The 16,340-nt window shown below is 36.4% G+C and overlaps 1 protein-coding gene and 3 long non-coding RNA genes across 4 annotated transcripts; 1 reads left to right on the plus strand and 3 right to left on the minus strand.

Moving 5' to 3' along the window:
• Positions 1-774: 774 nt before the first annotated feature.
• Positions 775-2,264, plus strand: LOC145230464 (uncharacterized). Its single transcript, XR_013860666.1, has 3 exons — positions 775-819; positions 1,053-1,156; positions 1,533-2,264. It is a non-coding gene; the product is annotated as an uncharacterized LOC145230464 (long non-coding RNA).
• Positions 2,265-3,105: 841 nt separating this feature from the next.
• LOC145230474 (uncharacterized) lies at positions 3,106-4,324 on the minus strand. The gene is made up of 3 exons (XR_013860668.1): positions 4,130-4,324; positions 3,869-4,014; positions 3,106-3,385 (listed from the first exon to the last, which is right to left on the minus strand). It is a non-coding gene; the product is annotated as an uncharacterized LOC145230474 (long non-coding RNA).
• A 2,055-nt stretch (positions 4,325-6,379) lies between these two features.
• LOC145209586 (uncharacterized) lies at positions 6,380-7,348 on the minus strand. The gene is made up of 3 exons (XR_013855123.1): positions 7,110-7,348; positions 6,601-6,638; positions 6,380-6,537 (listed from the first exon to the last, which is right to left on the minus strand). It is a non-coding gene; the product is annotated as an uncharacterized LOC145209586 (long non-coding RNA).
• A 1,737-nt stretch (positions 7,349-9,085) lies between these two features.
• On the minus strand, positions 9,086-16,001 carry LOC145209580 (fatty acyl-CoA hydrolase precursor, medium chain-like). The gene is made up of 13 exons (XM_080079895.1): positions 15,722-16,001; positions 14,847-15,092; positions 14,006-14,201; positions 13,568-13,764; positions 13,284-13,447; positions 13,070-13,203; positions 12,660-12,887; positions 12,331-12,484; positions 11,776-12,022; positions 10,044-11,559; positions 9,778-9,923; positions 9,279-9,319; positions 9,086-9,213 (listed from the first exon to the last, which is right to left on the minus strand). The coding sequence occupies exons 2-10, from the start codon at positions 15,044-15,046 to the stop codon at positions 11,406-11,408; spliced, it is 1,674 nt and encodes a 557-aa protein (XP_079936021.1). The 5' UTR covers positions 15,047-15,092; positions 15,722-16,001; the 3' UTR covers positions 9,086-9,213; positions 9,279-9,319; positions 9,778-9,923; positions 10,044-11,405.
• Positions 16,002-16,340: the final 339 nt, after the last annotated feature.

The raw sequence follows: 16,340 nt of genomic DNA on the forward strand, positions 1-16,340 counted from the left end.
TCACACTGAAGACAGAGAATAAAAACATCCTGAGAATACATGACTATAAAGTAAAAATAAAACTTTCTTTTCTACATATTGTTAAGCACCAAAAACGAAAATGTAATTGGCTTAGAACAAAATACTTTTTGCACATTTTGTGGGTGGCATCAAAATATTTTCGTTTCAACGTTTTAACGTCAAAATAACTGTATATTTGCTCTATATTTATGCGAAACCACCTGGTCTTAAGTTTCACATTTAACCTTTTATTTTAGTTTGCGTCTTTGGAAGGTACAGCCTCCAAACTCCGTTTACCATTTATGCCATAAACGTTATGTATATTACACATGGCATGCATCCTTTTTGCCCACACATTTGTTTTCCGGCGAGCGACGTTTTATTGCTTTGTCTAAAAATGAGCAAAACCACATTTAGTCTCTGTGCAACTTTACAACTAAGGTTTGTTATTTGGTACTTGCGTTTAGTTTCCTTATTTGCATTAGTTAAGATGAATATATTCATATTGGGATCAGCCCTGAAGCGTTCATGCACACTCGAGATCACTTGCCATATGGGAATGCTTGGAAAATCGACTTGATTCGGTATCACACCTTCAATAGGCCTGGCATACTATGATTTGCCTGAGTGAAATGACTAAAACGGTTTGTTGCATCTGAGTCATTTAAACGTTTAGTAGACATACCCTAAATCCTTCCGTCTCTTGTAGGAAAACATATGTGCGAAATAGACCCAAAAGTGCATATGCTACCAACCAGAAACAGCTCATTGTAAGTTTTTCCAAAAAGCAGCTGTGTTACAAAATCAGAACCTTAGAAGGTAAGTGTGTAACTGTTAGTTACCTAAATGAAATTGCTTGCATTACATTGCACAATAGAAATGTTTCGCAAAATATGTAATGATAATGAAATGATAATGAGCATATGTAATGATTACTGACGGTAGTAGTAATTTAAATATTTGTTGCTATTTCACAATGTAGTTATACCACGTTTTCTACAAATTTTGGTATTGCTGTTCAACATACATCAGCTATCTTTACATATTTACAGATGACCAACAAGGTTTGTCTTATGATGCTGTTCTGTCTTGTCATAAGTTGTCAACAATGTGAAGGAAGTTGGAAAAAATTCATCCGTTATATTGCTCGTAATTGGTAAAGAACATTTTCAATTTGTTTTATTTGTTCCTGTATTTGACAAAAGAAAATAAAAAGCGGTACAAAGCTCGTTCAGATTGGTATAGGGAAGACCATTTACTGGATTATACATAAACTTTTCATTGTTCACCTTCTTCGCCTTAAATAAATCCAGTATGTTTACAAACAAACAAACGAACGAACGAACGAACGAACGAACGAACGAACGAACGAACGAACGAACGAACGAACGAACGAACGAACGAACGAACGAACGAACGAACGAACGAACGAACGAACGAACGAACGAACGAACGAACGAACGAACGAACGAACGAACGAACGAACGAACGAACGAACGAACGAACGAACGAACTGTTCTTTTGTTTTACAGGGATGAACGAGAGGAACTCTCAAAAATTGCACAAAATGAGAGACTGGCAGTTGATTCAGCCGACAACGCTATGTTTGTGGATGTTGTGGCATGACGTGCTGTTTAGCCCGTAATCAACTATAAAACTGTAAAAATGTAATAACAGAAACGGTTGTAGTTTGTTTGTTTACAAAACAAAAGAAAGTTTAAAATATTTTTTGGGAAATGTACAGTGTATTATAGTTGCCCGACTATACTTTGCCCCTATGTTCATATTGTCTTCTTTCGTAAAAAAATGATTCTCATAACTTAAGTTGGCATCCAATGCAGCGTTTGCGTAATGGAAACCCCCTTTATTCTATCCAGAGTACTGATATTTAACACTATGAAGAGCGCGCTACTCATTCTTTAATACGTTTAATTGATCCGATGGGGAGCTTTTTTATCTATCGCAACATATGTTGGCAAGGCAGAAAATTTTGAATATATGCAAGCCTTTGCATGTTACGTATAAAAGTTGGATATTCAGGCAAGCGAAAGTTGCCTTATGAAGCCTTTTTAGCCAAAGATGCATATTTGGCTTTATATCTGAGTATTATGACCTTGGCATCGCGTTTGGTTTACAATCAGAATATGCAGCATTGACAACATTTTATGTTTTGCTAACAAAGCGTAATTAGTTTTGTTGTCTTCGAGTTTAATTATATAAATCCCTGACTATTTTTTTTCAATCATTTTACGATAAACCAAATTAATTTAACAACCACCGCTTTTGTAAACCAAAATGCTTTTTTTAGGAGACGACAAGGTAGTTTTTTATCGGTCGGTCGTCACTTGTTGAGGCTGGGAAGGGCTTTTTCACATGGTAGGAAAAAAGTTTCTGCAAGTATCTTCAACATTTTTTGTGTGTCTTCTGCCCTTGGTAATTACTGCAAATCAGTCAAAACTACTCACTGATACTATAGACTAGAGAAAGTGTAAAATTGCCTCCAAACAGGCCAGAACCCAAGATTTTTCAAAAAAAAAAGTTTTAAATAGAGATGTCATTATAGGATCGAACGTTGTGAAATTGTGGCGCAAGTGAGGCGAATGTGACCTAAGACCCAAATAAAGTTTGTTTTATTCAAACTTAGGCCCGAACCCGGTCTGTCCGATTTCTAACTCATGCGTTGGAAAGGAACCAACGTTTTAATGCACAAGTCTTTCTAACTCAACTGCTTGAAAAAGATCTGACGCAATGTGAAACTTTTTCCACAATCTCATAATGCTCATGATTTGTACTGAGAGCGATAATAAGTAAATGTTACGTATTACTGTTTATACCAGCAGTCACCAAACTCCACCCTTTTTGTTCGATCCGAAATAGTACTAGAATTGGTTTAAAAAAGTATGAAACAACTTTGTAATATATTTTGCTGAACATATAAGCCATTGACGCTTGTGAACATCTGTTGACTTCTACATGCTTTAGACATGGTACGAACTTTTTTTAAATCACTGAAGTAAATGGACTGTCCTTTGAACGATTGCCCTTGTTAGTATAGCCTACCTTTTTCTATTTGATATTTGATCTTTCAAAAAAAAAATTTCGCGTGTCAACAATTTGCTACAAAATAGAGGTTTGCGACCATTTTTAGTTTTTAGAAAAAGACGGGTTGGTACGCATAAAAACAGTCAAATGATTCGTGGTTAGTAACTGGTTATAGGCTCAAACTGCTTTTGTACGCTGCCACCATCACAGCTTTATTGTTTTGGTAATGTCCTTATATTTGTACATTTATTACCATTAATTCACGCAATAAAAACACCATGAACGATTTTCCCTTTACACTAATAAAGTAGGTCCTCCATATCTTCAATCAATTCGATGTCATCTGAAACAATAACACATTTGCTAGTTTGAAACCTATTTTTTTATTCTTGAATAAATTACCTATGGTCAATCTTTTCCTGCAGCCTAGAGTCAAGTTAGTTCAACAAGACACTTGCATAGGGCTATATTAAGGAAAAGGGGGTCGTTCATAATGTGCCAGATTTTTAATGGCGGTCATCACATACATGCACAAATGTTGGAACCCACAATCGTTTTTATAAGTTTTTACTCACTGTTGTGTTTGTAAAAGTAATCAACAGCATATTATATCGACATGAGGTTTATTTGTGCGATTATTGTGTTGTTAACATATTACCAATGTATTTCAAAAACTAACTGTCAGAAAACGTTTTTTTTTGTTATAAACATCAACACTGGCAAAGTTCTAAGTCAGTAAATTTTACTAAGAAGCTTGGATTTTGGTGCCTTGCGTGTTAAATGTCTGTCTGTTTACGAAAAAAGTCTACGTTATTTCTCCACTTACCCTGATTTTAGTGCATTTTTAGCAATACCACCAGCTGCCTTGTTAGCTTTCTTTAGAAAGTTTTTAAAACTGCCCCACGATGCATCGCCTTGTCGACAGAAAACAAGAAGGCAGATTAACACGATTGAGAACACCTTGCTGTTCATCTATAAACAATGCAACGCAATGTGACTTAGTTTTTGCCAAGGAAATTTTGTTGTAATTTGTTCACATAACCTTTTTAAACACGAATCTACTTAGAGTTATTATCATTGTACTTACTTTTCGTAATGTGGATTCACAAAAGATATCCTTCTCAACTAAAATTCAACAGGACGGCAAATGAAAGCGCGACAATACCTTTATGTGTAATGAAGTCTGAAACAGTTTTATTGTCAATTTCCCTATCCTGAATTGCTCACGTTTGAATTAGCTAGTGAGAATATACGTCCATAAACACTAAAAAAATATAGTTTTTTTGTCCTAGTGGTTCAAATAAGTTACCACATTTGAATGGTAATTATAGCACTTTTTTAGTTTTTTTACACTTTTACCCTCACGCCTTTGTTTTGTAATGTATGTGCAAATTAGGCGATCGATATTTTAAATGGCGTTTTAAAGCGACTTTTCTATTGCTATATCTAAAAATGATCAAATGCACATCATTCTATGTGCAACCCAACTAATCTGGACATACTTCAGACGTACGGGCCGCTATTTAACTTTTAGTTTCTTTGTTTGACATATAGTTAGAGAAAAGTCCATATGCCGCCAGCTTGTCCCTTATTGTTCATGATTCTTATATCCTCAGTTGGCACCCAATGTATCATTTAAACGCCAATCATTCTATTCAGAGTATTGTTATTTAATACTCCGAGGAGCGCGTTACTCATCTTTGATGTGTTTAATTGATCCTGTTTGGGACGCTCTTTTATCTTTTGCGACATATGTTGGCGAAGACGCATTTTTAAGGGCGTCAATCACTTGCCTAATGAGTTCTAGCCTTGTTATATTATTTGAAAATACCTATTTAAATCAGAACCGGCGTTAACTTACATCACATGAATATCTACATCGTATATTCCGATATTTAAAGTAAAAAAAAGTTTTTACAAAACTTTCCTACAAAGTGCCTTTTTCAAAAAATAAGCGCTCGGTGTTAGGTTACATTACATATTGACCTCTTTCGTGAAAAATGATTTTCATATTTTTATTTGGCATCCAATGCAGCTTTTGGGTAAAGGAAACGCCCTTTATCCTTTCAGAATACTAATATTTAACACTTTGCCCAAATTCTAACTTGCGCTGGAAAGGAACCAACGTTTTAATGCATGAGTCTTTCTAACTCAAATGCTCGAAAAAGATCTAACGCATTGTGAAACTTTTTCAACACTCTGATAGTGCTCATGATTTGTAGAGAAAGCGATTAAAGGTAAATGTTATGTATTACTGTTTATACCAGTTGCCACCAAACTACAGCCCTTTTTATTCGGCCCGAAAAAGTACTAGAATTGGTTGAAAAATGTATGAATCAACTTTGTAATATATTTTACTGAGCATATAAGCAATTAACGCTTGTGAACACTTGTTGACGTCTACATACTTTGGACATGGTAAGAACTTTATTTAAATCACGGCAGTCAATGGACCCTATGGAACATTTCCGAGTAATTGTCATCCCAGCTAAATGTATAAAGTGAATCTTGAGTTAATTATTGAAACTTATAGATTTACGCCTTGCAAAGTATTTTAGGATTTGCAATAGAAGTATTTACAATCCCGCAACAACATATAGCATTATTTATCCTAGTGTGCAGAATTACAACCATTTGTTGCAACATAAAGTAGATTACCAAATAACAGTTGTGCGCAAACGATTGTCCTTTTTCAGTATACCTGTAACGAAATCAGAACAATTGCTTGACAGATTTGACATTTATGTATTCCACATTATTTTGCATTTTACGATTCGCGCCATCTGACTTCAAATAAGACACCTTAAAAAAACACTGAGCACAAAGACCACAGACGTTTGGCGGTCCTATTACAATCACTTCGCCGATCTCGGTTTAGAAACTACTGCGTCAGATTTTGCAAGCTAAGCTATGGGGCCCATCACGCTACAATCCCATTTAAATCCCAGTTTGTAAAAGCAAATACAACAACATGTTGCGTAGGTATCAGATGAATTAATGCTGCTATTTTGTGTTATAATGTATGCCAATGTAGTTGAATTCTTAAGTGAAGCAGAAATAAAAACAATTAATCGTTCTTCATATTTTAATGTTGTTATAAGTTAGTTTTTATGTCCCGAAGCCTAAAATACTAACATAAATACTGGTAAAGTTCTTAGTCAGAAATACTTTCTAAGAATCTAGATTGTCACTGTCTTGCGATTAGAACGTTTAACAATCTTAGTTTACGAAAAAGCGTATAGGCTACCCTCCCCAGCTAGTCACTTTTTTAACTCCACCAGCAACTGCTCTACCAGGTCTCTTAGCAAATTTGTTTATGTTTTCATTCCCACTATTCCGTGAAACCTTCCTCAGTCCATGCGTCGCCAAACACCGTAATGTCCACGTATTTTTACTTTTATTTCCAACGCTAATTTACATAAGAAAACACCAATGACGATTCCCCTTCACACTAATAAAGTTCGTTCTCCATTTCTTCAATGAGTTCGATGTCATCTGAAACAATGACACATTTGCTAGTTTGTCTTGCAAAATCTTTTTTATTCTTGAATAACTTACCTATGGTCAACCTTTCGTTCAGCCTAGAGTCTCCAACACTAAAAAGTCAAAATTGAATTGTAATTTAGTTCAACAAGTCACTCGCATGGGGCTACATAAAGGAAAAGCGGGTCGTATATTTTGTGTCTATGTTTTAATGGTGGTCACCACACATATGCGCAAATGTTGCCACTCACAATATTTCTTTTAAAGTTAAGACTCACTGTTGTGTTTGTAAAAGTAATCAACGGATTACATCGATATAAGGTGTATTAATGCCAATAGTTTGTGTTGTTGACATATTGTCACTATATTTCAAAGCTTGACTATCAGAGAAATAGAAACTATTAAATTGTTTTTTGAAACGTTTTTGTTGTTATATTGTTATATGACCGGAAGTTTAAAATGTAAACATCAAGAGTGGCAAAGTTCTTAGGCAGTAATACCTTCAAAGAAGCTAGGTTTTAAGTGTCTTGCACTTAAAATGGCGGTCAGTTTACGAAAATAGTTTACTTTATTGTTCCACTTACACTGATTTTAGTGCATTTTTAGCAATACCACCAGCTGCCTTGTTAGCTTTCTTGAGTAAGTTTGAAAAACTGCCCCATGATGCACCTTGGCGACAGAAAACAAGAAGGTAGATTAACAAGATAGAGAGCACCTTGCAGTTCATATATAAAACAATGAAACACAAGATGACTTAGTTTCTTCCAAATATTTTTTTTGTTATTTTTAATGCACACATAACCTTTTTTCAACACGAAACTACTGTTATTATCATGTTACTTACTTTTTGTTTTGTGGCTTCACAAAAGATATCCTATTTAACTGAGTTATAATTCCACAGGACGACAAATGAAAACGCGGCAATACCTTTACGACAAAAATAAAATAGTTTGTTAAAAAAATATAGTTTGTTTTATCCTAGTGGGTCAAACAAGGTTTCACATTTAAACTGGTAATTGTAGGAATTTTTCAGTTTTTCAAGACTTTTACCCTAATCTGAACATACTTCAAACGTAAGGGCCGCTATTTAACTTTTAGTTTCCTTGTTTGCCATATAATTAGATATAAGTCCATATGCCGCCAGCTCGCCTCTCATTGTTCACGATTCTTATATCCTCAGTTGGCACCCAATGCAGCTTTAAACGCCAACTATTCTATTCAGAGTATTGATATTTAGTAATAACAGGAGCGCGTTACTCTTTCTTGCGTTTAATTAATACTATTGGGGACGTTGGTTTATCTTTCACGACATATGGCGAAGATGCATTTTTTAGGGGCGTCAAACGCTTGCTTATGATTTCCAGCCTTCTTATATTACATGAACATACCTATTTGACTCAGTGCTGGCATTAATTCGCATCACATGAACACCTGGTTTTGACATCGCGTTTTTGCTCACAATTAGAATACGCAGCAATGTCATCTTTTTATGTTTCTCTGCTAACGTAGCTTTATCTGTTAGTTGTTTTTTGTTTTTTCGTTTCAAATCTTTGACTACTTTATTTCATCTAAAATACGACAAACCAAACTAACTTACCAACTACCATTTTTGTCAACCAAAATGCAATTGTTGAAGTCGGCGACATGATAGTTTTTTATCGGTCGGTCGTCACTTGTTGAGGCGGGGCGGGGCCTCTTTACATTCTAGAAACAAAGAGTGTTCACAATTATCATCTTTATATGTTACATTAACATTTTTGTGTGTCTTCCGTCCATGGTAATTACTGTAAACCCTGATTAAACAATTCACTGGTAGTATAAAGCAGATCGGAAATTGCCCCTAAACCGGCCTAACCTCAAGTTTTTTCAATCAAATGTTGATGTAATTATGGCGCAAATAAGGCAAATGTGAAAAGACCCAAAGTCAAGTCCGTCTTATTCAAACTTAGGCCCAAACCCGGTCTGTCCGATTTCTCACTCTTGCGCAGTGAGGAACCAACGTTATGACGCACATGTGAGGGTCTAACATGTAACGGCTGTTTAAACGTATGATTTCAACTTAAATTGCCGAAAGTACATTGGGTAACTTAAGCCATACTAATACACAATCGCATCGATGTCCAAGAAAACACGACGTGGTAGTTGTCGCTAAATTATTTAACGTTGTATTCACGTTTCTTTAATAAAGCCAGCATTTTTTAAAACATTACCAGTTGCCTGATTCTTATAAAGTGAGACAACCCCAGGCCAAGTAACCCTAGTTTTAGACATTATTGCCAATATACTTGCTCCCGTTTAAATGAAAATTGTTTCCCAACATAAACAAAAACACGCTGGTCTTTTTTGTATCACAATAGAACACAACACTTGGTGTATAAACTTACTGGTATTTTCGTTTCTATTGCTTTCTAAAACGTTTTACAAAAAAACGGCTTGGTCCAAGTGTCGTGTAATTGACCTTCGCAAATGAAAATGACTTTGCGTGTCAACAATTTTGTACGAAATAGAACTTTATTTAATTGTCAGAAAACAGACCGATTTGTACACGTTTTAAAGCTCATTTTGGGATTTGTCTGTTTACTTGTACTTTTATTACGAATTCTAGTTCACGTTACAAAACACTGTTAACGCTTTTCCCTGTTCGTTAGTGCATTTCGTCGTCGATCTCTGCAAGGAGTTCGATGTCATCTGAAACAATGACACATTTGCTAGTTTGCCCTGCAAAATGCATTTGTTATTATTAATTAACTTACCTATGAACAAATTTTCGTCCGATCTAGAATCACCGAACGTACTGAAAAAAATCTTTGTTTTAATAATCACATTCAAATTAAGTTTAATCAGTCACTTGCATGGGCTATACAGAAAAAAAAAGGTCGTTTATACTGTGAAGCTTCTCCAACAGTGTTAAACACAGATATGTGCAAATGTTGGTCCTAGTCCGAATGAGCTAATTATTTGTTTGTAAAAGAAAAACAACAACATAGTGCGTATCAGTATTAATGTCACTATTTTATGTTGTTTACATAATGTCAATATAGTTAAATACTTAACTGCCACAGAAATTAAAACCTTAATTCGTTTCTTAATATTTTGTTGGTGTTACAGTTTTGTTATGTCCCTAAGCTTAAAAAGTAAACATAAATACTGTTAAGGTTCTTCGTTAAAAATACTTTTTAAGAAGCTAGATTTCAGTTGTTTGTGCCTAAAATGTGTAAAGATTTTAGTTTTTTAGTTTACGAAAAAGCTTACCCTCCCCAGGTACCAACTTTTTTAACTCCACCAGCAACTCCTCTACCAACTCTCTTGGCAATTTTGCCTATGTTCCACTTGGCATCATTTTGGCGACAGAAAACAAGAAGGCAAATTAACACTATTGAGAACACTTTGCTGTTCATCTAAAAACAAAGTAACACATTATGATTTTTTTTCAAGAAAATTTAGTTGTTGTTTTTAATGCACAGATAACCTTGTGTTAATCACGAAGATACTGTTAGCATTATTTTTATGTTACTTACTTTTGTTATGTGGCGTCACGAAAGATATTCTTTGCAACAACAATTCAACGGGACGGCAAGTGAAAGCACGGTAATACCTTTACGTGTAATATAACCGAAAACAGCTTTTTTTCTCAGTTACTCACGCTATGGAAGTGTTCCTTATCCTGAATTGCTCACGTTTGAAAACAGCTGGTGAGAATATACGGCCATCAGCCTAATGGGTCAAACAAGGCATCACATTAAAATGGTAATTGTAGTATTTTTTTAGTTTCAGAACTTAACTCGCGCGCCTTTGTTTTGTCATGCATGTACAAGGCGATTAATACTTTGAATGGCATTCAGAAGCGACGTTTCTATTGCTTTCTCTATGAGAAAATGTACAGTTGTTCTATGTGCAACTACAACTAATCTGAACGTATGCCAGCAGTTGAAAATTAAACTTTTTAAAGGGCTACTATCCTAACCGTCAGTGCCTTGTTTGCCTTATAGTTAGAGAAAAGTCCATATGCCGCCAGTTCGTCGCTTATTGTTCATGATACTCATATCCTCAGTTGGCACCCAATGCAGCTTTTGAACGCCACTTATTCTATTCAGAGTATTGATACTTAGTACTTCGAGGAGCGCGTTACTCATCTTGATGTGTTTAATTTATCCTGTTTGGGACGTTGCTTTATCTTTCGCGACATATGTTGACGAAGCGGCATTTTTTATTTTGCGAGTTTTTGCACATTGCATTTAAAACTTTGATCTTGAAGCGTCAAACACTTGCATCATTAATTTTAGCCTTCTCATTTAAGGACACCTATTTTGAAGAGCTGGCATTGAGTTGCATCACATGAACATTTTCTTACAGTGCCTTAAAAAATAAGTGCTTGGTATTACTTTACATTACAAATTTTAGTGTGTCTGCTGCCCTTGACAATTATTGCAACGACTGTTGGTACAGCTTACACCGCTAGTAAACAGTAGAGTTGTAAGAAGGCGTGAATTTACCTCTAAAACGCAGGCCCGAATATGAACTGACAGTTTGCACGTGCGATTTCGACTTAAATTGCAGGAAGTACGTTGGTGTAACTCAAGCCACACGAATACACAATTGCATCGACGTCCAACAAAACGTGTCAAAGTGTTAGCTATCGTAACGTGACACGGCGCGACAATAGTGTGGGACATGAAAACGCGTGAATAATCTTGGGTTGTCAAAATACCAGTCAAAAATGTCAAAAAAAGGTTACCACTAGTTGTCAAATGTTACCAGACATCTTTGTTTAGAGTAAAAACCCCTTTACTTACAATGTGATGCACCGCATTGTGTTTAACGATTTATTTCGTGCGAGTTTATTTCCAATGTACGTTGGCAAGATGTATTTATAGGTGTATTTATTTTAGCATTGCTGGTACTGTCTCCAACCACAGCTTGCATCTGTTTTCTAACAAGTTTGATCCGACTTCATATGGGATTTTTAGAATCAGATGCTTCTTCGTTTGCGGATCGTATTTGGGCCACTCTTCTTTTAATGTCGTATTTGGATTTCTGCAAATTGTATTTAAACGACTGTAAGTTTTTGATTAACGTTGTCGTACTTAGAATGCGTTAAAAATAAATTTTGTGTAAAAATCGCGTGTTAACTTTTGCTTTATAAAGTTAAGGCATTTTCTCAAGTTATTGCCGAAACAGTTTTTGAAACATATTAGAACCCAATGCTTTTTGTGGTAAACGTATGAAGTTGATGAAATTTAGAACACTTACCCTGTTCTGGCGAACTGGCAAATACTATCCATCCATCGTCTGCTTAAATTTGTTTCATCTTCGCTATAGCGACACTGCATCGTCATCTTGCAATCCATGAACGGGTAACCAAACGTCATCATGATGTCATCGCAGTGGTCCGCCTCGCAGAATGACGGTTTTTTGCCCACTTCGCTTGAAAACGTCTCGTCGTGATGCATGTGCATTGGCTGTGTCATGTAGTACAGATACGTATTATTGCCGGCCACTGAAAGCATAGAAAACAAAGTTTAAAAGAGTAGCACGTGAAAAAATTGTCACACTATAGGTTTTTGTACAATATGAGTCACTTTTTATGTTTTGGTTTTCTCATTCGCTTATCCTGGACCTTAAAGATTTTGTGGATTACCTTTCACACTTCTCGTAAAGTTGCAAAAAACTAGGCACTTTCTAATGTTATGACATCAAACATCGAAGCCAGTCTTTTTTAGCAGATTAAATAGTGCCATAATAGAGTAATATTTACATATATCTGTTACTCAACCTTTGTTAAAAAAAAATAGAGAAGAATCTTACTGGAGTGAATCATGGCTTGCGCAATTGTCGCACAACAGAAGTTTCCATCAGCTAAGATATTGCCCAGTATCTTGCTCCACTTGTATTTGTCTTCTTCTATTTCCTTACTGTAGAAGTCAAGTACTTCCTTGGACACTGCTTCGACGTTTTCCGGCTAAAAGTAGTGTGGTATTTGTCATCTTGTAATAAACTTATGCTTTCTACGCTCGACATGGTGAAATTGGCAACACAAAGATAAGAAATTAAAATTATCAAACTTTAAGTCTTTGCTGCGTTAAAAGCTGTTTGGGTTTAAACAAGATTGTTATATGAAGCTTGGGATTACTTACGGGTACAACGGTTGCTACCATTCCAGTAACAACCTGATGTCCAATCTCCTGACTTAAGCCTTCGTTAAAGCCGGGCGGGAACATAGAGGAAAGCACACCACAACCTTCGCTGTTCGTTACCCCAAAGATGTAAGGACACGAGTTGAAATTCCCCTCCTCGAGCAAAACTTTTGTATGTTTGGGATTAAACTTGCCATCCACCGTTGGAACAAAAAGAGTTTTCTCTGGCTGTAATACAGTGTATGGAATTAAAATTTGACATAACGCTGTTAATGAAGTGAGAACTTTGCACTGTCTGTTGTTTTGGATTAAATTATGAAGTGTTAATCCAGCGTTCAATTTAATTTGTTAATATTTAATCAAAAAACGTTTAGTTGACATGTTTGTTTTCAAAGCAAAAATTTTCGAACCTGAAGGGCTTCTACTAGTTTTGAGGCATCAAGCGCCTTTAACTTCTTCATTATGTGCTCCGGGTCGGTATCAGTTATCTTTAGTTCCTTCAGGAAGGCGTTCCTCTCCATGCTTAAATCCGGTTTCATCGTTGCTGTGAAAACATGTTTTGAAGACGGATAACAAATGACACAGACACATTATGCAGTAAAAATGGTCCAGCAAATTACTGACATGGTACGCTCCCGACCCCGCTATGACTGATCGCCCGATGAAAGAGACCACGTGACATGGGCGAGGTCACGTGCATGCTCACTGAAATGAAACCTGCGCTCTGACCGAAGATTGTGACGTTGTTTGGATTTCCTCCAAATGAAGCAATATTTTCGCGTATCCATCTGCAAACAAAAAAATGTCAAAAAAGCGAGTTTTAAGCAACAACTGTTTCATGTCATTTTCGTGTGCCAGAACGAAAACATAGGCTAAACAGACATGGAAGTGTGACAAATCTTACTCACTTGAGTGCCAAAACCTGATCGAGAAGCCCCATGTTTCCAGGCCATTTCGTGTTTTTTCCCGCTGAATAGAATCCGAATACGTTTACACGGTATTGCGGCACGACCAGCACCACGTCATTCATGCCGCATATCGCTTGTCCGTGATATCCGATAACGGACCCAATACTGTACCATCCTCCATATATCCAGACCAATACCTAAATATGCAATTTATAAGCTGCACAAGAAATCTCACCGAACTTTAAACACACAATTTATTGAAAAAACTAGTGTGCCAGAGAGAAAGGATCCTTTCAATCGCATGCGCATAACGCCTTTAACGAGTTTTAAAAACCTTTAGCGAGCTTAGATATTTTGCTTGTCGGAAAAAAGCCTATTGTGTCAATATGTTGTAAATTCGGTAAATGCAATGAAACGTCAAAAGACTGACAAACCAACCGGCATGTTTGCTGTTTTGCTTGGGTTGTTTGTGTACACGTTGAGGTAAAGACAGTCTTCGCTCATGTTGGAGAAGCTTTCATCCCCAATCATCGCGTAAGGTTGGTAGGGATAAAGTTTCTCTCCATAGTAGGAGTCCTGAATGGGAATAGGAGGAGACTTTGTACAGTCTCGTACTCCTTTCCACGCTCCCATTCTGTGGGTAAATGTTTAGTCTCATAAAAACGGTCTCCACAAAGATTTTCACAGATCGATGGAACGTTCAGCATGAATTGTAATTTAATTTGCTTTAAGTTATTAAAATATTCATACAATTAACTTATCTGCTGCCAAAGTGTAAGCGAGGGAACCGACTCCCACAAACGAGGTTTTCTAGAATCGTGGCAAAATAACTTCTTACATTACCGCGATGAACGCCAAAACGGACGTTCTAATGCCGATAACTTTTCGGTCGCTTTTGCACCATTGAGCTAGGTGTTATCGTTCGACCATTGGTGTGCACTGCGTTTTTAACCACTGCATTTTGTGTGTACTTTACCGCCCTTGTTGCTATAACAACTTTGTGCTTTTTAATTTATGTCATTACCCTGATGAAGGTGTCTCGTATGGGACATCGAAACGTCGGCACCTTATACTAAAAACTGCTAAAAGAGCTAAAAGAATGTTGATACATCATGCCTGGCAGCAAAAGTTTATTTATTTAGACAACCTTGCAGGTACGAGAATGGATTTGATATTACATTGTGTATTTTATTTACTCAGAACGCCGCACGAGATGCTCACTTGTTTGTTTTAGATAAGTTATCTGATCTGAATATGTAAAAAGCAACAATTTACTTACTTTTGTGGTGGTTCAAACCGCAGTTCTCCTGTTGGAGGTTTTGCAAAGGGCAAACCCATGAAGGCAAACACTTGCTTTGCTTCGTCGCATTTTGCTTTAGGCAGCGCAAATCCCTTTGCTTTTCCGGACGGCGTACTGACGACTGGAAAATCCATTTTTCGCTGTTGACCAGGCAGCACCAAAGATACGGATGAACCCATCGTAATGCGTACGTTGGTTAAGGTTTTGATTTAAACTGGAAAATGTCTACAGGAAAAAAGACGTTTTTTGCCGCGATTTGTCTCGCCTGCCACAGTTTGTACGCCGGTAGCTGGATTTTCAACAAAATTGCCGAGAAAATGCATGCACAATGTAATGTATTTCGTGCAGTTTCTGTGGTCTAAAAATGAGTTAAGGCACTTTGAATCCCTGATATAAGGTCGCTTTAGGATCGCAATATGATGCCGAATGTAAACATCAGTGTTCTTAACCTTTTGGGCTGTCGGTACCGCGTAGAGTGATCAACCAGTTCTCACATACTCTTTTTATCCGGAAAGTAACTATGATATTACAGCAATGGCTCAGAACACTAACACTCCCTGGAAATAGGTATTGCACCTCTTAGGGGTTCGCACACCCTTGGTTAAGAACCCCTCGCCTTTTTAGATTGTACATGTCGAAAACATACTTGTTTTTAACTACTTTTAAAATTCAAGATTTTAGGTAATCTATCGCTGCTATTTTATTCTCATCTGTTGAAAAAACTAAAGCATCAATGTCTTATCTGACCTAAAGAATGACTTAGACTAAGCTTATAACATATTGTACAGCCATGTGCAGCAACCTGTCAAAAGTAAAATGATATTTGAGAAATGTAGAAGGTGATTGTCACTTACCAGCGTTTTAATTACGCTTTGAAACAGAAATCCGTCACTTTGCATGAGTCAGGTTGGCCATAAACATTTGCCAGGGTTCCTGAAGTTAGCTGACATGAAACATTTATTGGTGCTGCTATTAAAAATACATATTGTATACATTACAATTAGGCTGAAATGCAGCGGATGTGAAATTACATTGTTATCGCGCTTCGTGTAAACTAAACAACGGTCAATACGTTCTAGCTTAATTAGCAACGGCAAAAATATATTGTTACACATATTGTTGATAAATATATCGTGATACAGCTAAGAGCATACTTTTTGACATACTTTCTTGTGACAATATTTTTTTTTGGACCAACGTTAAAACAGATGTTCTAATGCCGATCGTTTTATCACTACGTTGGTGCGAGTTTGCAGCCGCACGATCTTGTTATCGCTGTTTTTTGGGTATGGTTGGTTGCAATTTGTCCCTTTATAAGAAATGTATCTTGCAAGATATGCCATTATCCTGATTAAGGCGTCTTGTATAGGACGTCGAATATTTATAATAAAACTGCTTGATAAGCAATTCTCGCGGTTATTTATACCATTTGCCTATAAAAATGCTTATCCTGCTGATAGATCCTTCACTTTA

Source organism: Phallusia mammillata, chromosome 1, assembly GCF_965637545.1.
Source record: "Phallusia mammillata chromosome 1, kaPhaMamm4.hap1.1, whole genome shotgun sequence".
In the NCBI taxonomy this organism is placed as follows: Eukaryota; Metazoa; Chordata; class Ascidiacea; order Phlebobranchia; family Ascidiidae; genus Phallusia; species Phallusia mammillata.